The sequence below is a fragment of the Erythrolamprus reginae genome, chromosome 8, assembly GCF_031021105.1.
Source record: "Erythrolamprus reginae isolate rEryReg1 chromosome 8, rEryReg1.hap1, whole genome shotgun sequence".
In the NCBI taxonomy this organism is placed as follows: domain Eukaryota; kingdom Metazoa; phylum Chordata; class Lepidosauria; order Squamata; family Dipsadidae; genus Erythrolamprus; species Erythrolamprus reginae.
The window spans coordinates 45298296-45322653 of record NC_091957.1 but is presented as its reverse complement, the minus strand read 5'-3'; the positions used below and the strand labels follow the sequence as shown (position 1 = coordinate 45322653).

Here is a 24358-nt window from a genome sequence, read left to right as displayed (position 1 = left end):
TAGGGCTTATTATCAGGGGATGTCTTATTTTGGATGGAAGCAGGGTAGGGAATGTGACCAGGATAGAAACATAGAAACACAGAAGGTTGAGGGCAGAAAAAGACCTCCTGGTCCATCTAGTCTGCCCTTATACTATTTCCTGTATTTTATCTTTAGGATGGATATATGTTTATCCCAGGCATGTTTAAATTCAGTTCCTGTGGATTTACCAACCACGCCTGTTGGAAGTTTGCTCCAAGCATCTACTACTCTTTCAGTAAGATAATATTTTCTCATGTTGCTTCTTATCTTTCCTCCAACTAACCTCAGATTGTGCCCCCTTGTTCTTGTGTTCACTTTCCTATTAAAAACACTTCCCTCCAGAATCTTATTTAACCCTTCAACCTATTTAAATGTTTCGATCATGTCCCCCCTCTCCCTTCTGTCCTCCAGACTATACAGATTGAGTTCATGAAGTTTTTCCTGATAAGTTTAATGCTTAAGACCTTCCACCATTTTTGTAGCCCGTCCTTGGACCCGTTCAATGATGAATGGATGAATCGAGACCAATGACCGCTTGGGGTCCTCCTACCTGCCGGCAGAGGCGAGTATCCTGGGAGCAGTCAAGGCAGCGCTGGTAGAGTTCATAGCAGATGACGGGCTCAGGAAGGGCCTCCAGGAAAATGAGCAGAGCCTCAGCCACGGAATGGTTGCTGCCAGCTGAAGTTTTTCCGTCAAGGAAGATGACTGCCACCATCTACACCAGACTTGGCAGCCTTAAAGTTGTGTGGACTTCAACTCACAGAATTCCAGAGAATTCTGGGAGTTGAAGTCCACAAGTCTTAAAGTTGCCAAGTTTCAAGAAGTCTGCTCTAAAGGTCTTGAAGAAATTTCAATCAGGGATTGCAAGGCAAATATCAGCAGAAGCCAGAATAGATAGCAATAGCACCTAAGACTTATATACCGCTTTATAATGCGATAGCCCCAGAATCCTCCTTGCTGGTTGGAGAATTCTGGGAGTTGATGTCCACAAGTCTTAAAATTGCCAAGTTGAAGACATCTGATCTACACTTTTGCCTCCTCCCAAGCCGGTGCAGACCCCTCCCTTCTCCTTGTTGCTTCCTCCTCCTATTTTACCAGGAGGTGCAGCCTACAAACTAACTCACTTAGGGGAGCAAGTATTCCTCAACTTACAACTGTCCTCCTCCTCTTAGCGACTTTTAAGTCGTGATCTACTTAAAAAAGAGGATTGATGTCCTGGATCTGAAGCTACCAAATTTGTCCTCATGGTTCATCGGACTGTTATTTTGAGGACTTGCCAACAGAGCTGCGTTGACGGCTGTTTTCAGTCTCCTGTGATCACGGAGTCTGCATTTTACCCTGGTTTTGACGAAAACCAGCACTTACTTCAGCAAAACCTATGCCAGTGATGGCGAACCTATGGCATGGGTGCCACAGGTGGCATGCAGAGCCATATCCGCTGGCACGTGTGAACCATTGCCCTACTTCAGTTCCAATGTGCATGTGTGTGCTGGCCAGCTAATTTTTGGCTCACACGGAGGCTCTGGGAGGGCATTTTTGGCTTCCAGAGAGCCTCCGGGGGGGATAGGGGAAGTGGCTTTTACCCTCCCCCAGCTCCAGGGAAGCCTTTGGAGCCTGGGGAGAGCAAGCAGTGGATGTGATGTGTCAGTGTCTGGAGGCTGTTGGGGTCTGGATGGGTTTCAACAGACGCAAACTCAACCCGGATAAGACGGAGTGGCTGTGGGTTTTGCCTCCCAGGGACAATTCCATCTGTCCGTCCATCACCCTGGAGGGGGGGAATTATTGACCCTCTCAGAGAGGGTCCGCAAATTGGCCGTCCTCCTCGATCCACAGCTCACATTAGAGAACCATCTTTCAGCTGTGGCGAGGGGGACATTTGCCCAGGTTCACCTGGTGCACCAGTTGCAGCCCTATCTGGACCGGGAGTCATTGCTCACAGTCACTCATGCCCTCATCACCTCGAGGCTCGACTACTGTAATGCTCTCTACATGGGGCTACCTTTGAAGAGAGTTCGGAAACTTCAGATTGTGCAGAATGCAGCTGCGAGAGCAATTATGGGCTTCCCTAAATATGCCCATGTTACACCAACACTCCGCAGTCTGCATTGGTTGCCGATCAGTTTCTGATCACAATTCAAAGTATTGGTTATGACCTATAAAGCCCTTCTTGGCATCGGAACAGAATATCTCCGGGACCGCCTTCTGCCGCACGAATCCCAGCGACCAGTTAGGTCTCACAGAGTTGGCCTTCTCCGGGTCCCGTCGACTAAACAATGTCGCCTGGTGGGAACCAGGGGAAGAGCCTTCTCTGTGGCGGCCCCGACCCTTTGGAACCAGCTCCCCCCAGAGATCAGAATTGCCCCCACCCTCCTTGCCTTTCGTAAGCTCCTTAAAACCCACTTCTGTCGTCAGGCATGGGGGAATTGAGATATTCCTTTTCCCCCAGGCCTATACAATTTATGCATTGTATGTTTGTGTGTATGTTTGTGTTTTAATAAGGGTTTTTAGCTATTTTAAATATTTTAAATATTAGATTTGTTATACGCTGTTTAATTATTGTTGTTAGCCGCCCCGAGTCTACGGAGAGGGGAGGCATACAAATCTAATAAATAATTAAAAATAAATAAAGACACAAGCCTCCTGGGCCCACCAGAAGTTGGGAAGCAGGCCATTTCCAGCCTCCAGAGGGCCTCTGGGGTTTGGGGGAAGCTGTTTTTGCCCTCCCCAGGTGTGGGCACTCGTGCATGAATGATAGCGTTCATGCATGTTCTTTCAGCACCCCAGGAAAAAAAGGTTCACCATCACTGACCTATGCCATGGCAAAATCTGTGGCCGCTTATCCATCCATCCATCCATCCATCCATCCATCCATCCATCCATCCATCCATCCATCCATCTATCAAATTTGTATGCCGCCCCTCTCCGTAGACTCGGGGCGGCTCACAACATTAATAGAAAAACAATGTACAATACAAATCTAATAATTAAAACTAAAAAGCCATAATTAAAAAAAACATGCACACAACATACCATACATAAACAATATAGGCCTGGGGAAGTTGTCTCAGTTCCCCCATGCCTGACGGCAGAGGTGGGTTTTAAGGAGTTCACGAAAGGCAAGGAGGGTGGGGGCAGTTCTAATCTCAGGGGGGAGCTGATTCCAGAGGGTCAGGGCCACCACAGAGAAGGCTCTTCCCCGGGATCATTCACACGTACAAGCACAGTGTTTGCTGAATAATCCCCACAAAAACCATCTGATCAGATTGGTCGTGGAATAGTCACCAAAAAAAAGTCACATCATCATTGGTTGTGCGACTGACCCATTTTATGACCGCTGTGACTTAAAACTATAGTGCGCAGGCTTCGACACAGACATAACTTGAGCACTATTCTGTACTAGGGTTAGGGAGACTCGAGGCATCAGGGAAGGGAAAAACGGAATCCAGAATAAAGCTGTTTGGTACTCTTCTCCGGGAAAAGGATACGGATGGACTCCGGGATGCTGGTGTCCAGGCACTCAATAATGTCTTGCATTTCATCCTGCATGCCGGGGGTCTGGAAGAGATCCTCCTGCCAGAGAGAAGCCCCAGGTTACACTCGTGCTGGACTCATGAAACAGGCTAGGACGTCATACAAGCTTGCTTCAACCTACTGAGTTAATTCTAACATTGTGATTCGTAAACCACAATACAGTGGTACCTTGACATATGAGTCTACAGTGATCCCTCGATTTGCGCGTTCTCGATTAGCGCGAAACGCTGCAACGCGGTTTTTCAAAAAATATTAATTAAAAAATAAGTCCGCGGTTTTTTTCCTACACCACGGTTTTTCCCGCCCGATGACGTCATACTGATTGCTGATTGGCCAAAATCTCGACCAATCGTTGCAAACGCAAAAAAAAGCTTTGCAACTGTTGGAACTTGTTCAGACTTGTTGGAAGATGCCTCCTAAACGTTGCACACGGAGTGGAGGCGGCGACGCTAAAAAGGAAGGAAGGAGGGACGGAGAGAAGGGAAGGAGGGAGGGTTGCCATTGCCATTGCCGCCAGCGCTGCCCCAAGAAAGCCGGTGAGAGGAAGGAAGGAGGGAAGGAGAGAAGGGAAGGAGGGAGGGTTGCCATTGCCATTGCCGCCAGCGCTGCCCTGTGGGTAGCGGCGAGGAGCCCGGAAAAATCACCATTGCATTGCCAGCCTCCGAACTTGCGTCGCTCCACCTTCTGCGCATGTGCGGCCATGGAACAAAGGGCGCGCATGCGCAGATGGTGTTTTTACTTCCGCATCCAGTATAACGTGGAAATCGGTTAGCGCGGGAGGTCTTGGAACGTAACCCCCGCGCTAACCGAGGGATCACTGTAATTCGTTCCTGACCCGAGCTCGTATGTCGATCAACTCGCATCTCGAATGAATGCCTTTAGACTTTGTTTTTAGCGCCCAGATAACTGGAAGCAAGGAATTCTTGCGCCACCTAGTGGAAGCTCGGCTCGTATCCCGAATTTGAGCTCGGGTGTCGAACAGAAATTTTGCTCGCGTCTCGGCTCATAACTTGGAATACTCGCATGTGGAGCAGCTTGTATCTAGAGGTACTACTGTATTAGCAATATTGCAATGGGCAAAGCTAGCCACGATCTAAGACAGAAACGGCAGAGAACAGAATGGAATAGAATAATAATTGCCATATGAAAACTTCAATTTGCTAGCCACCACTAACAATCATCATTTCCTTTTAATGACCTCATAATCTCTTGTGAGATGGAGTCTGGGCAACTGAGTCTGTAAGGAGAAGGGCGATAAATAAAATAAATAAATAAATAAAATAAATAAACTGAATGGAGCTGAGTGTTTACTGTCCGGATGCCCTTCCTGTCGCCAATATGGAGGTTTTTTCAGCAGATATATTCCCTTTTTTTAAAAAAAATTTTTTTTTTTATTAGTTTATATATATATTAAAAACAATACAAAAAAGGAGAAAAAACAAAACAATAACAACCCCCCCCCAAAAAACACATATACATTTTTAAAACAGTACATAATTAATTAATATAAGTATTAACATTTTACACTTTACCCCATCAGGTTTTCTTACGTCTCTTTCTATCAACATATTAATTACTGTCACTATCTTTTATATATTGCTTTGCTTTTTTCCACCTTCCTGTTACCATTTTTGAAATAATTCAGTTAATACAGATCATATATCTTATCAAGTACCATTTTAAAGAGATGATTCATTAGACAAAGTCAATATCGTTACTTTTATAATTAATGTAATTAATATACTCTAGTTTTGTTTTTTCTTAGTTCTAAACATTCGTAAAATATGTTCCAGATTTTATAGTACAGTAATACCTCATGATACGAACTTAATAGGTGCAAGGAGGAGGTTCGTAAGACGAAAGGTTCGTAAGACGAAATATTGTTTCCCATAGGAAACAATGTAAAGTCAATTAATCCGTGCAACCAAAAAACCCCCGCAAAAAAAAGGCTTTCGGTGACTGCTGGGAAGCCGCGCGGCTGTTTTAAAAGGTGACAGCCGGCCTGGGGGGCTTCCCAGCACCCCCCCCGAACCCGGGTTCGGGGGGGTGCTGGCAAGCCCCCTGGCCGGCTGCGACCTTTTAAAACAGCTGCGCCGCTTCCCAGCTGTCTCCTGAAGCCGAACGCTAAAGCCGAACTTCCGCGTTCGGCTTCGGGAGACAGCTGCGAAGCGGCGCGGGTGTTTTAAAAGGTCGCAGCCGGCCTGGGGGGCTTCCCAGCACCCCCCTGAACCCGGGTTCGGGGTTCGGGGGGGTGCTGGCAAGCCCCCCAGGCCGGCTGCGACCTTTTAAAACAGCCGCGCCGCTTCCCAGCTGTCTCCTGAAGCCGAACGCTAAAGCCGAACTTCCGCGTTCGGCTTCGGGAGAGAGCTGCGAAGCGGCGCGGGTGTTTTAAAAGGTCGCAGCCGGCCTGGGGGGCTTCCCAGCACCCCCCTGAACCCGGGTTCGGGGTTCGGGGGGGGTGCTGGCAAGCCCCCCAGGCCGGCTGCGACCTTTTAAAACACCCGCGCCGCTTCCCAGCTGTCTCCTGAAGCCGAACGCTAAAGCCGAACTTCCGCGTTCGGCTTCGGGAGACAGCTGGGAAGCGGCGCGGCTGTTTTAAAAGGTGACAGCCGGGCTGGGGGGCTTCCCAGCAACCTCCCGAACCGAACCCGGGGTTCAGAAAAATTTTGCCTCTTCTTACGAACTTTGTTTGAGTTACGAACCGGCGTTCGGGAGCCTTCTGGGAAGCCCCGCCGCCCGGCTGTCACCTTTTAACCCTGCTGTTCTGTTTAAGAAAAGTAACAAATCTTATGTTCCCGGGTCACCCTGACCCGGACCGAAAACTCTTCATTTGCAGTGCTTATGTTTGGTCTTTTTGAAAGCTTTTTTCACTTGGAAAGTAGTCTGAACATTTCTGCACACAATGATATGAAAATTGAAATGAAAAAAGTAAATCTTATTGGTTTATTTTGCAGATATAATGCACGCCCCCCCTGTTTTTGTGAAATTTTTTTCAATTTATGGATAGTTTTGCTTGCAAAATGCATTCTATTTTACTAAAGTTGGTATGGGATTGGTAGCTTGAACATTTCTGAACATAATGATATGAAAATTGAACTGGAAAAATTGATGCATATTGGTTTCTTTTGTTGATGAAATGCACGCCCCCCCCGTTTTTTTTAAATAGTCTTCACTTTATGGATAGTTTTGCTAGCAAAATACATTCTATTTTACTAAAATTGGTGTGGGATTGGTAGCTTGAACATTTCTGAACATAATGATATGAAAATTGAACTGGAAAAATTGATGCATATTGGTTTATTTTGCACATAAAGTATGCCTCAATTATTTCAATTTATATAAAAATTATGCTGTTAATTTCAAACTTACATACTTTTTTTTAGTAAAATGGATTTGTTTCATAAAATTAGTTCTCTGGCTACAATGTGGTTGATTTTCAAAAGGATATTCCAAATATTTCTAGACAAATATGTATAAACAGTGACAATAATGGCACACAACAAGGCCGAGGGGGGGTGGCCCTTTTGTGGCAAAAATAAACCAATAAGAACCATTTTGTTCAGTTCATTTATATTTTTCTTATATTCAGAAATGTTCAATTTAGTATATCAAACCTTTTGGGGGAAAATTCCTTAGGGATTTGTAGCCTTAAAAAATAGAAATTGACACAAAATTAAAAAAGGATGGGGGGAGGGGCTTTTTGATCAAAATAAAAATATAAGTCTCAATTTTTCCAGTTCAATTTTCATATCATTATGTTCATAAATGTTCAAACTAGTTTTCCAGTTGAAAAGGTTTTCAAAAAGACCAAATTCAAGTGCCTAAAAAAAATCATTTTGGTCCGGGTCTATATGACCCGAACAGACTAAGTGTGACTTTTTTTTTGCCCAGAAAAAAAAATTTCCCCCCACCCCCACAAATATTTTTTTGATGGTCAGCATTGTTAAATTGAGTAAATGAATGCCTAAGATTTTAAAGAATATTTCGGATTTGGAGCATAAAAAAATAAAAAGTGAAAATGGTTGCAAGCAGCTGAGGGGGGAGGGGAGGCCTTATTTCTGATGTTAAAAAACCAGTAAGAATCATTTTGTTCAGTTCCTTTATATTTTTCTTATATTCAGAAATGTTCAAGCTACCAATCCCACACCAACTTCAGTAAAATAGAATGCATTTTGCAAGCAAAACTATCCATAAATTGAAAAAACTTTCACAAAAACGGGGGGGCGTGCATTATATCAGCAAAATAAACCAATAAGAATTACTTTTTTCATTTCAATTTTCATATCATTGTGTGCAGAAATGTTCAGACTACTTTCCAAGTGAAAAAAGCTTTCAAAAAGACCAAACATAAGCACTGCAAATGAAGAGTTTTCGGTCCGGGTCAGGGTGACCCGGGAACAGAAGATTTGTAACTTTTTTTGCCCAGCAAAAACTAAGCCCCCCAGCCCCCCAAAAAAATTTTCATAGAGAGAACCCCTGAAATGATGAATAGTCATGAAATTTCAAGTTTCAGATATGCAGGGAAATTTTTTTACAGGGACTCAAACTTGGCTTCGGGTCAAATAGACCCGAACAGAACAGCAGGGTTAAAACAGCCGTGCGGCTTCCCAGCAGTCTCCGAACGCCGGTTCGTAACTCAAAAAAAGTTCGTAAGAAGAGGCAAAATTTTTCTGAACCCCGGGTTCGTATCACGAGTTGTTCGTAAGACGAGGGGTTCGTATCTTGAGGTACCACTGTATTCTGAATCTTCTTTATCACTTGGTTTCATTGTCATCATATCTGCTTCCATCAGATATATTCTCATTGTAGCCCTTCATGGCATTGGACCAGAATATCTCCGGGACTGTCTTCTGCCACATGAATCCCAGCGACCAGTTAGGTCCCACAGAGTTGGCCTTCTCAGGGTCCCGTCGACTAAACAATGTCGTTTGGCGGGACCCAGGGGAAGAGCCTTCTCTGTGGTGGCCCCGACCCTCTGGAACCAACTCCCCCCAGATATCAGAGTTGCCCCCACCCTCCTTGCCTTTCGTAAGCTCCTTAAAACCCACCTCTGTTGTCAGGCATGGGGGAATTGAGACTTCCCCTTCCCCCTAGGCTTATAAAATTTATGCATGGTATGTCTGTATGTATGATTGGTTTCTTAAATTGGGGTTTTTTACATTACCTTTAATATTATATTTGTTCATATTGTCTTTTTACTGTTGTTAGCTGCCCCGAGTCTACGGAGAGGGGCGGCATAGAAATCTAATTAATAAATAATAAACAAATAAATAAATTGTGTCCAGAGAGAGAAATATCTGTCTCTACCTAGTACTGAACTCAAATGCTTCCTGATTGGGAGGCGAGAGTCCCATTTCTAAGCCATCGCACAACTTAGCCAAGAGCAACAACGATGTCGCAATAAAACCATGCGTGCTTAGATCAGGGAGGTCTCCAAATTTGGCAAATTTTAAGACTTGAGGACTTGCAGCTCCCAGAAGCAAGTTTAATTCTGGGAGTTGAAGTTCACGAGTCTTAAAAGTCTCCAAGTTTGGAGCCCTCCCTGGGTTATATGCTTCTTTTTAAATATTAGATTTGTTTCGCTATAATATTGTTTTTATTATTGTTGTGAGCCGCCTTGAGTCTTCGGAGAGGGGCGGCATACAAATCTAATAAATTATTACAGTGGTACCTCATCATACGAACTTAATTGGTTCCAGGAGGAGGTTCGTAAGGTGAAAAGTTCGTAAGATGAAACAATGTTTCCCATAGGAATCAATGTAAAAGCAAATAATGCGTGCAAATCCTTCAGGAAAATCTCAAACTTTAGAAGGGAGGCGAACAGAGGGCAGGGAGGAGCAGCTAAAGGGGGCGGGTGGAAGAAGCAAGGCTAGGCTAAAGGGTGAGTGGGAAGGAAGAAAGGCAAGGGGGGCGTCCCTCCCTTTTCTTTCTTCAAAAGACACCGTTTCTGTGCCTCTGCAAGCACGTTGTTCTCTGCAAAATTTTTCCTCCCACAAGCTGCCCCTCCCTCCTCCCTTTTCTTTCTTCAAAAGACACCCTTTCAGTTCCTTTGCAAGCACCTTGTTCTCTACCAAATTTTTCCTCCCACAAGCTGCCCCTCCCTCCTCCCTTTTCTTTCTTCAAAAGACACCCTTTCAGTTCCTTTGCAAGCACCTTGTTCTCTACCAAATTTTTCCTCCCACAAGCTGCCCCTCCCTCCTCCCTTTTCTTTCTTCAAAAGACACCCTTTCAGTTCCTTTGCAAGCACCTTGTTCTCTACCAAATTTTTCCTCCCACAAGCTGCCCCTCCCTCCTCCCTTCTTTCTTAAAAAGACACCCTTTCAGTTCCTTTGCAAGCACCTTGTTCTCTACCAAATTTTTCCTCCCACAAGCTGCCCCTCCCTCCTCCCTTTTCTTTCTTAAAAAGACACCCTTTCAGTTCCTTTGCAAGCACGTTGTTCTCTGCAAAATGTTTCCTACTCCAAGCAGTCCCTCCCTTTTCTTTCTTCAAAAAAGGGGGGGAAAAGAAACCCCTTCATCCCAGCAGCAGCTGCTTGGGTTCGTAAGGTGAAAATAGTTTGGAAGAAGAGGCAAAAAAATCTTAAACACCGGTTCGTATCTTGAAAAGTTCGTTAGAAGAGGCGTTCGTAAGATGAGGTACCACTGTATTATTATTCAGTGGTGCCTCCAAGCATACCTGATGGCAGGCGTTCTTGAAGAGGTGGTCCACCAGGAGCCAGATCTCCTTGGGTATGTGCAACGGTCGGTCGATCGAGTCTTCGTCCTGAGGCACCATCTTCAGAAGGGACTTTTCCTGTTTGGAAAGCAAATGGATCGGCATCAGAACCTGCCAATACTTGGGAGGGGCTTATTTCATATCACCCTACTGGAAGGCCAATAAACGGCGCCTTTGCTTTGCAGCATAAGAGTACGCATAAAAGTCACCTCTACTTGAAAAAAATGTAGATTCTCAGTCTAGACTGGGCCAATTGTTACATAAGAACCTAAGAAGAGCCCTGCTGAATTGGGCCAAAGCCCTTCGAGTCCAGCATTCTGTGTCACACAGTGGCCCACCAATTGTCCATGGGGATCAGAAGGCAAATCCCTCCCTTTCTCTTGACCCCCAACAAGTGGTACTCAAGGGAATCCTGCCTGCCTCAACCAACATAGAAGAGGCACTTGGACATCCGTTTCAATAACCACCGATACACTTGGCATCCATGAATCTGTCTAATCCTGCCTTGAAACTATCCAGGCTGACAGCTATCACGACCTCTTCTGGAAGTGAATTCCATGAAACAACGACCCTCTGGGTGAAGAAATATTTCCCTTTATTTGTCCTCCCTTTCTTACCTATGAGCTTTAGGGAGTGCCCCCTCGTCCTAGTATTGTGTGATAGAGAAAAGGATTTTTCTCTATCCACCCTTTCTATCCCATGCATAATTTTATACACTTTAATTAAGTCAGCTCTTAAACATTGTCTTTCAAGGCTGAAGAGATCAAGGCGTTGCAATCTGGTTTCACAGGGAGCGGCTCCATTTCCTTGATTGTTCTTGTTGTCCTTTTTTGCACCTTTTGTTACCTCTCAAGTGGAACAGCAGATGATCAAGAGTGAACCTTTTTTTTTTTAAGTAGTGACACCAGGATGATTTTTCCTATCCCAAATTGCCTTGCTAAAAACGGGAGGCCTGAAATAATCTGCAGTGGATCGTGGGAGTAAAAACACCACAAGTTCATTTCCGAACAAAGATGGTTCGGTGGCTGCCCCAGCACTTTCAACAATAAACAGAGAAGGGTTCCTTTGTTTTTTGTTTTTTAAATTACAGTGTTCCCTCGCTTTTCGCGGGTTCAAACTTTGCGAAAAGTCTATACCACGGTTTTAAAAAAATATTAATTAAAAAATGCTTCATGGGTTTTTTTCCCTATACCACGGTTTTTCCCGCCCGATGACATCATATGTCATCGCCAAACTTTTGTTTGCCTTTAATAAATATTTTTTAAATAAACTTTAATAAATAAACAGGGTGAGTAATAATCTAAATGGTTGCTAAGGGAATGGGAAATTGCAATTTAGGGGTTTAAAGTGTTAAGGGAAGGCTTGTGATACTGTTCATAGCCAAAAATAGTGTATTTACTTCCGCACCTCTACTTTGCGGAAATTCGACTTTCGCAGGCGGTCTCGGAACGCATGCAATCTAGAATGTTTTGGACTTCAAAAAAAGTTTCTCTTGGTTGTTTTACAAATGGCACCGTTATGAACAAAATAGCCAGCATGGAGACTGCTGCGACAAGAGGAAAGCAAGAGCAAGAAGCACATCGATTTATCTTGGCAGTGTAGTGGTTAGAGTTCAGTATTGTAGGCTATTACTCGGAAGGATGGAAGGATGAGTCAACCTTGAGCCCGTGATGAGATTTGAACCGCTGACTTGCAGAACCAGGAGTCAGCTTTTGTGGCCTGCAGTACTGCACTCTACCTGCTGCGCCACCTTGGCTTGTATTTTTATAACGTTGTAAGCCGCCCTGAGTCCTTCGGGATTGGGCGGCAAACAACCAACCAACCAACCAACCAACCCAACTCAACCAGTGTTCCCTCTAATTTTTTGGGGTGGGTGGGCGGAAAAGTATAGTGTCTGAGCGGCAGTCCCTTCGGGACTGGGCGGCACAGAAATATTAAATAAACAAACAAACAAATAAAAAACCCACCCTGTTTTGCCTCAGAGAATTTCAAAATAAAATACTCTTCTGTGTGTCTATAACAGTGAGCTCATAATAGGGCAACTCTATCAATATCAAAATGCCACTTAAATAGTTGAGCTAGTTTCAAAATACATTTTGATTTTCTTTCTCTCTTCCTTACTCCCATTCTTTTTCTTTCTCTTTTCCTTCCTCTCTTTTTTCTATCTGTTTCTCTCTCTTCCTTTCTTCCTCTCTTTCTCCTTCCCTCTCACTCTTTCCCTCTCGGCTTCTGGGTAGGTTTGGAAAACTCTGAGTTGATGATGATTTTTAAGTGAGCGATTGCTCACTGCTCAGCTTAGAGGGAACTATGAACTCAACCCACCCCACCCACCCACCCACCCACCCACCAACCAACCAATTGACTTTTATAAAAAAACAAAACAAAACCCAACAACCATATCACACCACTAACACATATTCCAGTGGTGAAATCCATGTTTTATTACTACCAGTTCTGTGGGTGCGGCTTGGTGGGCGTGGCAGGGGAAGGATACTGCAAAATCTCCATTCCCTCCCCACTCTGGGGCCCAGCCAGAGGTGGTATTTGCCGGTTCTCCGAACTACTCAAAATTTCTGCTACCGGTTCTCCAGAACCGGTCAGAACCTGCTGGATTTCACCCCTGCCATATCCCGTTTGCCACTTGTGTTAATTGTGCATCTATTCCAGGCAGTCCTCGACTCACACAACAGTTCCCTTAACGACTGTTCAAAGTTACAACAACACTGAAAAAAAGTGGACGTATGACCATTCCTCACATTTTTTGACCCTTGCAAATTCAGAGCCTTGGCAACTGAACTCATTTTTATGATGGGCTGCAGTGCTCCAAGGTCGTCTGGTCCCCCTTTGGGGGTCTTCTGACCGACAGAGTCAAACGGGGAAGCCAGATTTACCAAAGAGCCGTGTTAAGATAGCGACTCGCTTTAACAAAACTGTGGAAAGGTCTTAAAACGGGACAAAAAAAGGTCTCGCTTAGCGACGGAAATTTTGGGCTCAACTGTTTTTCGTACGTCGAGGACTACAGGGACAATTCCAATCTCCTCCGCAGACACTGCCACCAAGCTGTGTTTTCCCCGTGCCATAATTCAACCTCAGCTTGCTTCCCCTTGCTTAAATAAAAATCTGTTAGAGGAGAGTCCAACATGAGCTAATTTGGAAAAAACAGTCGAAGAGGAATTGTACTAATGGACTGAGTTTAAAAAGCTGAACTCTTTGGGGCAGAGAGGGGGCACTGTCAAATATTTAAATTTAAACTCTGTTGTGGTTAGCTCTGGCCCAGCTCCTGCCCCAAGGACTGTGGATGTGGGGGAGACATCCACATGCCGCAGGCCTGTTTTGCTCCCGGTGGAATCTGCTGATGAAGGGTCCTCTGACCAAGAAGACATGAGTAACAGGGAGGAGGAGAGTGTGGCAGACAGCTGAGAAGGAGATCAATTATCTCTCTCCTCCTTGGATTCGGAACAAGAGTTAATGATACAGCCACGCATGCGGAGAGCGATGCATAGGCAGCAACAACTGAGAGATTATTATCAAAGAAAATGAGGCCACCTGTGGTTGGGTGGGGCTGTGGTAATTAGTGAGGCTGCTATAAAGAGTAGCGTGTGGGTTTGGCCATTGTGGAGGATAATCTGATTGTTGTGTTTCATGCCTGCCCTGCTGACTTCGACCTTGGTGTATTGCTTTTCCCCCCCGCTTTGAAACTAAAACAGAGCAAAGTGTGTTTCACTTTGTGAAAGAAGGACTGTGAATTGCCTCACAGCTGCAAGCTAAGTATCTCAGAACTGATAAGGGACTTGTACCAATTACCAGTTTGTTTGGAGACGAGTGCTCTTTGCTATACAAAAAGAGTGCTTCGTTTAAGTGAATTTCCGTTATAAAGAACATTGTTTTGAATTTTCAAATGTGTGGCTGTGTCTGAAATTTGTACGTGTGACTTTTCGGGAGGATTCTACCAGAGAGCGCGACAGAACAAACTCAGTCCCTACCAATAGGCCTGAAGTATGACCCATGTTGGACTCTCCTTAGCAGCACATTGGAGAAATTCTGCATTTCTTTCCAGGCAGTGCCCCCTCTTGCCCCCCCCCGGGCTTTGTTTCAGCTAGTTTTCCGCACCTACCGAGAGAACGGCAAAAGCTTCCCAGCCCCGTTACCTTTTCAAGGCAGCTGTCCTCTCCCTGAGAGCACATGGAGGAGGAGGCAAGGAAAGGAAAAAAAGACAAAAGACACAACATGTGTTAATTGGCACGAGTCCAAAGCGGAGAAAGGAACCCACCGTCTTCAAGGGAAAGTCAGAAGCCAGATGGTGGGGGAAACGCACAGCGCTGAAAGGCAAGGCTGCGGCAAGGGGAAGCTTGGGTTAAAAGGGCAGGTGGAAACGAGAGACGCAACGCGGATTCAATGAGGAGGGCAGGATTTGGACAGCACGACAGGAAAGCGAAGGCAAAGCTGCAAGAGGCCGCCTGGGAAGGGCCTGAAAGTCCTCCTCCGCGTCGGCAGGGATGAAAGGGGCGGAGGAGGAGCAGGCAAGGCGGGCGAGGAAAGGAGATGCTCCGTTGAGTTCAGCTACCATCCAACATCCCAGGAGGCTGGCCCTCAGCTTCCTACCAGGTCAATGAGCTTGGTGACGGGGACTTCGCGGATGGGCTGCCTCATCCGGCAGAGGGCTTCCAGCGAGGTCCCGAAGCAGCTGGCCAGGTAGTTGCCGCTGATGGTGAGGAAGTAGTCCTTGCCCCTGTCGAGGTGAAGGACCAGGATCTCCTCGATCTTGTCCTCCCCCGAATTGAGAAGGGTCACGGAGTCCTTGCTGACGTAGACGTCCAAGGAGATGTCCACAGTCTCACCTGGGATGGGCAAAGGAGAACTTGTGGAAGCTTCAAGACCGGATCTTGAAGGTGGACTCGGCTCCACCACAAAGAAGCATGGGTGAGGGGGGAGGGAGAAGAGAGAGAACATCAAAATCCCAACTTATTTCTTAAGACTCACTTGGCTCTAAATAACCTTCGTAGGGTTCGGCACGGAGCCACGGTTTGCAGTACTGCAAGTCGTTGAGCTTGGGGATAAAGGAGAAGTGGCAGGGAACCTGGCCGTTGTTGGTGATCTGGAATTTCTCCTTCTGCAGTTGCCGAAACTTTACATTCTCGAAAGAGAACTGTGGGGAAGAAGAGAAAGGAGAAGGAGAAGAAGAAGAAAGAGGAGGAGGAGGAGAAGGAGAAAGAGAAGAAAGAGGAGAAAAAGGAGGAGGAAGAGAAGAATGAGAAGGAGGAGAAGGAAGACAAGAGGGAGAAGGATGAGGAAGAGGAGGAGGAGAAAGAGGAGAAGAAGAGAGAGGAGGAAGAGGAGGAGGAGAAGAAGAAGGAGGAGGAAGAAGAAGAGGGAAAGATGAAGAAGAAGAAGAAGAAAGAACAAGACACCTGAGTATTTTTCAGCAGAAAAGGGAACCCACTCCAAACACCGGAATTGGCTTCTATTTTAAGTTTACGCAAGAAGGAAATCTGGTTCACCCAAGAACTTCAGGCATTTTGCCTTCTTCTGAAGAATTTGGGTCTTTCTGGGGCAGGTTCCCCTTGGGGGCACCTGTTTCCTGCAGATGTGTTGGATTCAATTCCCAAAGTCACATGTGTTAAGCGATTTATGGGAGCTGAAGTCCAATACACTTGGAAGACCACCAAGATGGGGTTTTTCTCGTGGCTAAAGAACTTCCTTTCTGAAGAAGGGAAGTGGTGGTGGTGGTTCCTTTTTGGTCTCCCTTACCTCCCTCCTGCTCAGCTCCACTGATGGAAGGAAGTCGTTCTCCATCCTGTCCATCATCCGAACGCTGTCCTCAAATACTTTCCGGTACCGTCGGTCATCTACAACTTTCACCTTTGGGCAAAAACCAAGATTGCGTTATTTGAACAAAGGACTTCAAAGTTGAGCTGAAGATACCTGACTTGGTCGAACTCTGGCCAACAACTCTCAAGAGTTTCTGGAGTGGATCCAGCAGGATCTGCAACCTGGCCTTCCAGGGAGGCTTTGCTAACTTGGACTTGAATGTCCAAGCGCCGCCTCTATGTTGGTTGAGGCAGGCAGGATTCCCTTGGGTCCCATTTGTTGGGGGTCAAGGGAAAGGGAGGGTCTTGCCTTCTCTCTCTGCTCAAGATCCCCATGGACAATTGGTGGGTAACTGTGTGACACAGAATGCTGGACTCGATGGGCTTTGGCCCGATTCAGCATGGCTCTTCTTATGTTCTTAACCCTATGTTCTGACACGGTTCCCAAACATGACAAGACCTCTGCAATTAATTAAATGTTCCCTTTATTAAGAGTGCCAGCAGCCCCTGCAAAGTCTCTCTCTCTCACTCACAGCAGGCTAACAAAATCTGTGGAAAGCGATGCTCGCTCGCTCTCTTTCCCCCTGAAATGACTCCAACGCACCAGGAGTCTCTCCCTCCCTCTCTCTTTCCTTACACTTGCAAAGAAAGCTAGGTGCACTAGCTTTCTTCAAGCAGCACACACACACACACACAAACACACACACACACACTCAGAAGACAATGCAGATTCCAAGAAGAATTCTGAAAATTTTCAGACAACATTCAGAAGTGCAGGCTATCAGTGGTGGACCAGCAGGGAGAGGAATACCATATTTTTCTGACTGTAAGACACACCAAGATTTCAAAGAGGTAAGTAAGGAAAAAAAGTTTTAGTCCTCTGCAGGCTTCCCAAACGCTTTGCAAAAACAGGGCACACAGAGGGTTTGGGAAGCCTGCAGAGTGCTCCTAGGGGCTGGCAAAAATGCTGGTTTTGTGAAAAATGGCTAATTTTTCCTAATTTTCCCTTTTGCAAAAACAGGGGTGTTTTTGCCTTCCACAGTCCTCAGTAACACTTTGCAGGCCTCCCAAACCAGTGAAGGGCTGCAAAAAAAATTTCTGCCACACTGTGGCTGTAGGCTTATTTTGTGGATGTGGCTTGCTGGCCATCTGACCAGGTGGGAGTGGCTTGAAGGTCATGTGACCGGGGTGTGTGTGCCTTAAAGGTCATGTGACTGGCTCAAAGTTGGCCAACTTGATGTCACTAACGTCAAGGGCTAGGGTTAGGATGCCTGGCCTCTCCTCGCCTTAAAGAGATATACCGTAATTTCCCTATCTATTTGCTATTACTGAACATCCAAAATATACTCTTTGCATACATACATATTACACACAGGCATACAAAAACATACATTATCTACTATATAAACTGTATGTGTATGTACACACACAAACGCACATTCAACCTCATTTGCTGCGATAGGAAAAACATACCCAGAAGGGAAAACATTTCCCAGAAGGGGAAAAAAGAAAAAAAAATAATCAAATTTTTTCTACCTGTTCTGCACACTTGACTGTACCCGTAGGAGCCTATCGTTGGCCAAACCCTTTGCGCACCCGATTTTTGCAAAAAAAAGGGTCATTTTTTGCAAAAATGGAACGCAGGGGCATGGCTTTGGTGTATAAGACGCACTGACATTTCCACTTTTTTTTTGGGGTGTGTGTGTGTGTGTGTTCTTATACTCTGAAAAATACGGTAGTTGTCTGCCACGCCTATTCATCTTTGCTCTCTGCCTTTTATCCCCAGTGGCTCTTCCCTCCCAAGGACCAACCCATAGATTTCCATTGCTCTCCTCTCCTCTGCCTTCTGCGCATCCACATTATCAGGCACTGGACCCAACTGTTCCTCGTCTTCCTGATTAGCTACTTCCAGAGCTGGGAGCTGTTGATTCTCCATCGTAGGGTTGATGGACGGCCCATGTTCTGCCTCTGTTTCTATCTCTTGACAGCTGCCTTCCCTCTTCCCCCTCGGAAATCCCAGGTTGCCTTGATGCTGGCCCCGACTCCCATACTGCCTCTTCATCTGATTTGGATGCTGGAGAGGCTGACCGGCCACAACGCCCTATAGTACAACCAGCTGCAAGCAGGCACCACACGTCAGAAACCGAGCGACGGACTGCAATTACCCCTATGAGGAAGAGGGAGCTGACGGGCTTGTGGTCGCTTGTTTTCAGTTCCATGTGGCTGCGGTATTGAAGTTGGTGGATGTTGCCCCCTCGCCAGAGAATCCGGTCACACCAAGCGGGCACACGGCATTTTCCACTGGAAGGAGAGAGGATCAATATCAGGGACGTATTCTGGAAGCCTGCAGGATGCTCACCACATTATCCTCCGTGATCTCCGGACCGAACAATTTTTAATTCCTGAGATCCATCCTTCTATGGGATCTATCCTCATTTAGCAGCTCCCACCCACCCACCTTTTGTACAAGACCATTGAGTTCTAGGTAAGCTAGGTGGGTGGAAACTAACTATTGGGATGAGATTCTTACCTGGATTGAATTACTGGGTAAAATTCTTACCTGGACTGAACTATTGGGGCAAGAATCCTACCTGGATTGAACTATTGGAACGAAATTCTTACCTGGATTGAACTATTGGAATGAGATTCTTACCTGGATTGAACTATTGGGGCAAGAATCCTACCTGGATTGAACTATTGGAATGAGATTCTTACCTGGATTGAACTACAGTGATCCCTCGATTATCGCGGGGGTTACGTTCCAAGACCTCCCGCGATAATCGATTTTTGGCGGTATAGTGGTGCGGAAGTAAAAACACCATCTGCGCATGCGCGCCCTTTTTCCATGGCCGCGCATGCGCAGATGGTGGAGGCGGGGAGCGAAGAAAGTGCGGAAGCCGACAAAGATTGCTTTGAATGTTGGCTGCCCCCGCCCCCCAGCACCCGCTTGCCCGCCTGCCCGCCGCTCGCCCGTTCGCTCGCCCGGCCGCCGTTCGCCCGGCCACCCGCCATTCGCCCGGCCGCTCGAGAGCAAGAGGGGGAGAGATAGAGAAAGAGAGAGAAGGAAAGAAAGAGATGAGAGAGGGAGGAAGAGAGTGTGAGAGAGGAAGAAGCAAGATAAAGAGAGAGAGAAAGAAAGATGAGAAAGGAAGAGAGTGAGAGAGAGGAAGAAAGAGAGAGAGAGAAGAGTGGAAGGAAGAGAGAGAGAAATGATAGAAAAAAGGGGAGAAAAAAAGAGAAATGAGAAAATGATTGAAGCAGAGAATGACAGGAAAGAAAGAGAAAGAGACAGAGAAGTGACTCTTGGTGATGACGTATGACGTCATCGGGTGGGAAAAACCGTGGTATAGCAAAAAAACCGTGGAGTATTTTTTAGTTAATGTTTTTTTTAAAACCGTGGTATAGCGTTTCGTGAAGTTTGAAGCTGCGAAAATCGAGGGATCACTGTATTGGGGCAAGAATCCTACCTGGATTGAACTATTGGAACAAGATTCTTACCTGGATTGAATTACTGGGTAAGATTCTTACCTGGACTGAACTATTGGGGCAAGAATCCTACCTGGATTGAACTATTGGAATGAGATTCTTACCTGGATTGAACTATTGGGGCAAGAATCCTACCTGGATTGAACTATTGGAATGAGATTCTTACCTGGATTGAACTATTGGGGCAAGAATCCTACCTGGATTGAACTATTGGAATGAGATTCTTACCTGGATTGAACTATTGGGGCAAGAATCCTACCTGGATTGAACTATTGGAATGAGATTCTTACCTGAATTGAACTATTGGGGCAAGAATCCTACCTGGATTGAACTATTGGAATGAGATTCTTACCTGGATTGAACTACTGAGGTGAGATTCTTACCTGGATTGAACTATTGGGGTGACATTTTTACCTGGATTGAATTACTGGGTGAGATTGAACTATTGGGGCGGCATTCTTACCTGGAATCCCAGCGATCTGTTTTAGAGTCATATTTGTATGTGGGGATGAACTTGATTTCGCCTTCCGTGAAATCGGCAAAAGCTGCTTTCTGGGTGCGCTGAATGTTCAGCTGCAGGCAAAAAGACAGTCGCTGACGTTACTCTGACCATCTAGTATTGGCAGGGAGGGTTGTGAAAAACATAAAGACTGCCTATCACATAACTTTGGGAAGTAACAGTGAAAGAGCTTGCAAGCCAATAAGAGCTGGGAAAATCATTAGCATCTGGTTAGGACTGGAAAGAAACATTTGGAGCAGGTTAGAGCAATGAAAAAAAAGCCTGCAAAGACTTAGGGCTTGGAAAACGTTTTTCGCAAAGAGTAAAAATGGAAGGGTTTGCAAGCCAGTAAGAGCTGGGAACATTGTTAGCACCTGGTTAGGGCTGGAAAGAAACATTTGGAGCAGGTTAGAGCAATGAAAAAAAAGCCTGCAAAGACTTAGGGCTTGGAAAACATTCTTCGTAAAGAGTAACAATGAAAGAACCTGCAAGGGAAGAGCTGGGAAGATAGTTAGCACATAGTTAGGGCGGGGGGAGGGAGCTACATTCAGAATATAAGATGCACCTGAATGTTTAGCCTCTTTTAGGGAGGGAAAAAGTGTGTCTTATACAGTGGTACCTCATCATACGAACTTAATTGGTTCCAGGAGGAGGTTCGTAAGGTGAAAGGTTCGTAAGACGAAACAATGTTTCCCATAGGAATCAATGTAAAAGCAAATCATGCGTGCAAATCCTTCAGGAAAATCCCAAACTTTAGAAGGGAGGCGAACAGAGGGCAGGGAGGAGCAGCTAAAGGGGGCGGGTGGAAGAAGCAAGGCTAGGCTAAAGGGTGAGTGGGAAGGAAGAAAGGCAAGGGGGGCGCCCCTCCCTTTTCTTTCTTCAAAAGACACCCTTTCAGTTCCTTTGCAAGCACGTCGTTCTCTGCAAAAATTTTCCTCCCACAAGCTGCCCCTCCCTCCTCCCTTTTCTTTCTTCAAAAGACACCATTTCAGTTCCTTTGCAAGCACGTTGTTCTCTGCAAAAAGTTTCTTCCCCCAAGCTGCCCCTCCCTCCTCCCCTTTCTTTCTTGAAAAGACACCCTTTCAGTACCTTTGCAAGCACGTTGTTCTCTGCAAAAAGTTTCCTACTCCAAGCTGCCCCTCCCTTCTTCCTTTTCTTTCTTAAAAAGACACCCTTTCAGTACCTTTGCAAGCACGTTGTTCTCTGCAAAAAGTTTCCTCCCCCAAGCTGCCCCTCCCTCCTCCCTTTTCTTTCTTAAAAAGACACCCTTTCAGTTCCTTTGCAAGCACGTTGTTCTCTGCAAAATGTTTCCTACTCCAAGCAGCCCCTCCCTTTTCTTTCTTCAAAAAAGGGGAAAAAAAGAAACCCCTTCATCCCAGCAGCAGCTGCTTGGGTTCGTAAGGTGAAAATAGTTCGTAAGAAGAGGCAAAAAAATCTTAAACACCGAGTTCGTATCTTGAAAAGTTCGTTAGAAGAGGCGTTCGTAAGATGAGGTACCACTGTACTCTGAAAAATACGGTAGTTGGTGTCTAGGCATGTAAGAAACAGCTGCTGACTGCAAAAGAAGGAAACTTCCAAGCAGCCCATAAAAGCTGGACTTTAATGAATGTAACTTAAGCCTTTGCACTAACGACTACGACAAACGTTACATAAGTAAAATGGGCTCCAGATGGCAGGATCATCACAATGGCCACAAATTGTATGATTAAATCACGGGAGGAAGCACCCATATCCAAAAGAGAGAGATATTTCAACTTAGAGAAACAACCACCACCAAACCTCCAGGGAGCTCCTTCCTCCTTTCGCTTCTTACCTGGTCAAACGTGAGCAGTTTCTGAAGCTCGTTTTTAGCGATGTGGCATTTCACATCATTGGAGTCGGGGAGGCAAAGCCTGTAGTTCAAATCTCCCAGCCAGATGACAATGCTGAAGGATACGAGAAAGAGCAAAGAAACTATCAGAGCCGCGGTGGTGCAGTGGTTAGGATGCAGTACTGCAGGCTAATTCTGCTGACTGCCGGCTGCCAGATGTTCAGCAGTTCTAGTGTTTCTTGATCAGTTTGATGCTTAAGACCTTCCCTCATTTTTGTAGCCTATCTTTGGACCCGTTCAATTTTATCAATATCTTTTTGTAGGTGAGGTCTCCTCCAAAACTGAACACAGTATTCCAAATGTGGTTTCACCAGCACTCTATACAGCGGGATCACAATCTCCCTCTTCCTGCTTGTTATACCTCTAGCTATGCAGCCAAGCATCCTACTTGCTTTTCCTACCGCCCGACCACACTGCTCACCCATTTTGAGACTGTCAGAAATCACTACCCCTAAATCCTTCTCTTCTGAAGTTTTTGCTAACACAGAACTGCCAATGCAATACTCAGATTGAAGATTCCTTTTCCCCAAGTGCATTATTTTACATTTGGAAACATTAAACTGCAGTTTCCATTGCTTTGACCATTTATCTAGTAAAGCTAAATCATTTACCATATTACAGACCCCTCCAGGAATATCAATCCTATTGCACAATTTAGAGTCATCGGCAAATAGGCAAACCTTCCCTACCAAATCTTCCCCTATGTCACTCACAAACATATTAAACAGAATACGACCCAGAACGGACCCTTGTGGCACACCGCTTGTAACCTGTCTCTGCTCAGAATGTACCACTTTGCCACTGTACCTCTGCACCTACACAAAAAGAGATGGGTGTTCTCTGTCAACATGGCACTTGGAGATTGGAGAATGTGATGGATTTGTGGGTGTGGCTGTTGAACAACCTCAAGGAGGTACACCCCCCCCAATCTTTCCTGATAAGTTTTATGCTTAAGACCCCCCACCATTTTTGTAACCCATCTTTGGACCCCTTCAGTTTTATCATAGAAGTCAAATAAATTAAACAACGCAGCCCCCGCTGTAAGCCACTTCCTCCCTGCCTCCCGCCAGCCACCGTTCGGACGCACTCGTGTTTCATGATGGTCAGCTGGGGCAGGTTCTGGTCGGGAACCTGGAAGCTCATGCGGGCGCAGATGTCCTTATAGTCTTGATTGCGCTGCTCAAAGTTCTCCACGTGGGCGGCCAGGTGGGAGTTGACGATGCAGAAGCTGGTGTTGTGGAAGACGAACCTGACGGCGACGCCACCTTTGTTGCCCTGCAGGAGCACGGACGGATGGAAGAAGGAAGAGCGGAAGGAAAGGGTCGGTTGGACGAGGCGTCAACCTGGGGACACGACAACATCGGGGCCTCATCCCGCCCGTCCGCTCACCATCTTGCCCATGATCCCAGTGCCAACCGTCTCCGCCACCACGTCTTTGATGGAGTCCATCTGATCCTTCCTGGCGAAGATCAGCAGCATCATGCCAACCAGGCGCACCAGCTGCACCTGCAAAGATTGACGATCCTAGAACGGCTGCCCTGCTCTCTACCATCTTATCTCTAATTCTTTTACATTACTTTCAAAATATAGTGATACCTCTACTTACAAACTTTTCTAGATTTTTTTTGCCACTTCTCAAGAATCATTTTCCACTTACGAACCCGAGCCTCCGAAACTATAACTGGAAAAGGCAGGGAGAAGTCTCTGTGGGGCCTCTCTAAGAATCTCCTGGGAGGAAACAGGGCCGGAAAACGCAGGGAGAAGCCTCTGTGGGACCTCTCTAGGAATCTTCTGGGAGGAAACAGGGCCGGAAAAGGCGGGGAGAAGCCTCCGTGGGGCCTCTCTAAGAATCTCCTGGGAGGAAACAGGGCCGGAAAAGGCAGGGAGAAGCCTCTGTGGGGCCTCTCTAGGAATCTCCTGGGAGGAAATAGAGCCGGAAAAGGCAGGGAGAAGCCTCTGTGGGGCCTCTCTAGGAATCTCCTGGGAGGAAACAGTGTTGGAAAAGGCAGGGAGAAGCCTCCGTGGAGCCTCTCTAGGAATCTCCTGGGAGGAAATAGAGCCGGAAAAGGCAGGGAAAAGCCTCTGTGGAGCCTCTCTAGGAATCTCCTGGGAGGAAACAGGGCCGGCAAAGGCAGGGAGAAGCCTCTGTTTCATCCCAGGAGATTCCTAGAGAGGCCCCACAGAAGCTTCTCCCCATGTTTTCCAGCCCTGTTTCCTCCCAGGAGATTCCTAGAGAGGCCCCACGGAGGCTTCTCCCTGCCTTTTCGGGTTACAGTTTCAGAGGCTCGGGTTTGAAAGTGGAAAATGGTTCTTGAGAAGAGGCAAAAAAATCTTGAACACCTGGTTCTTATCTAGAAAAGTTCGTAAGTAGAGGCATTCTTTGGTAGAGGTACCACTGTACACTGTTTCACTATGTTCTCAAGCCATAT

General features: G+C 46.1%; 1 protein-coding gene across 2 annotated transcripts in view; it reads right to left on the bottom strand.

Annotated features, from left to right (window-relative positions):
* Window positions 1-24358, bottom strand: part of OCRL (OCRL inositol polyphosphate-5-phosphatase) — a 57379-nt gene that overhangs the window by 2382 nt on the left and 30639 nt on the right. The window contains exons 11-22 of one of the 2 annotated variants that reach the window (XM_070759823.1): window positions 23319-23435; window positions 23017-23204; window positions 21873-21984; window positions 20024-20133; window positions 18240-18375; window positions 16016-16126; window positions 15248-15413; window positions 14870-15105; window positions 14416-14439; window positions 10229-10345; window positions 3507-3591; window positions 572-699 (exon numbers count right to left, since the gene is read on the bottom strand). In XM_070759823.1, the coding sequence (XP_070615924.1) occupies window positions 572-699; window positions 3507-3591; window positions 10229-10345; window positions 14416-14439; window positions 14870-15105; window positions 15248-15413; window positions 16016-16126; window positions 18240-18375; window positions 20024-20133; window positions 21873-21984; window positions 23017-23204; window positions 23319-23435 (1530 nt within the window). The remainder of the gene's footprint in view (window positions 1-571; window positions 700-3506; window positions 3592-10228; window positions 10346-14415; window positions 14440-14869; window positions 15106-15247; window positions 15414-16015; window positions 16127-18239; window positions 18376-20023; window positions 20134-21872; window positions 21985-23016; window positions 23205-23318; window positions 23436-24358) is intronic. The other variant, XM_070759824.1, reaches the window with a different exon arrangement.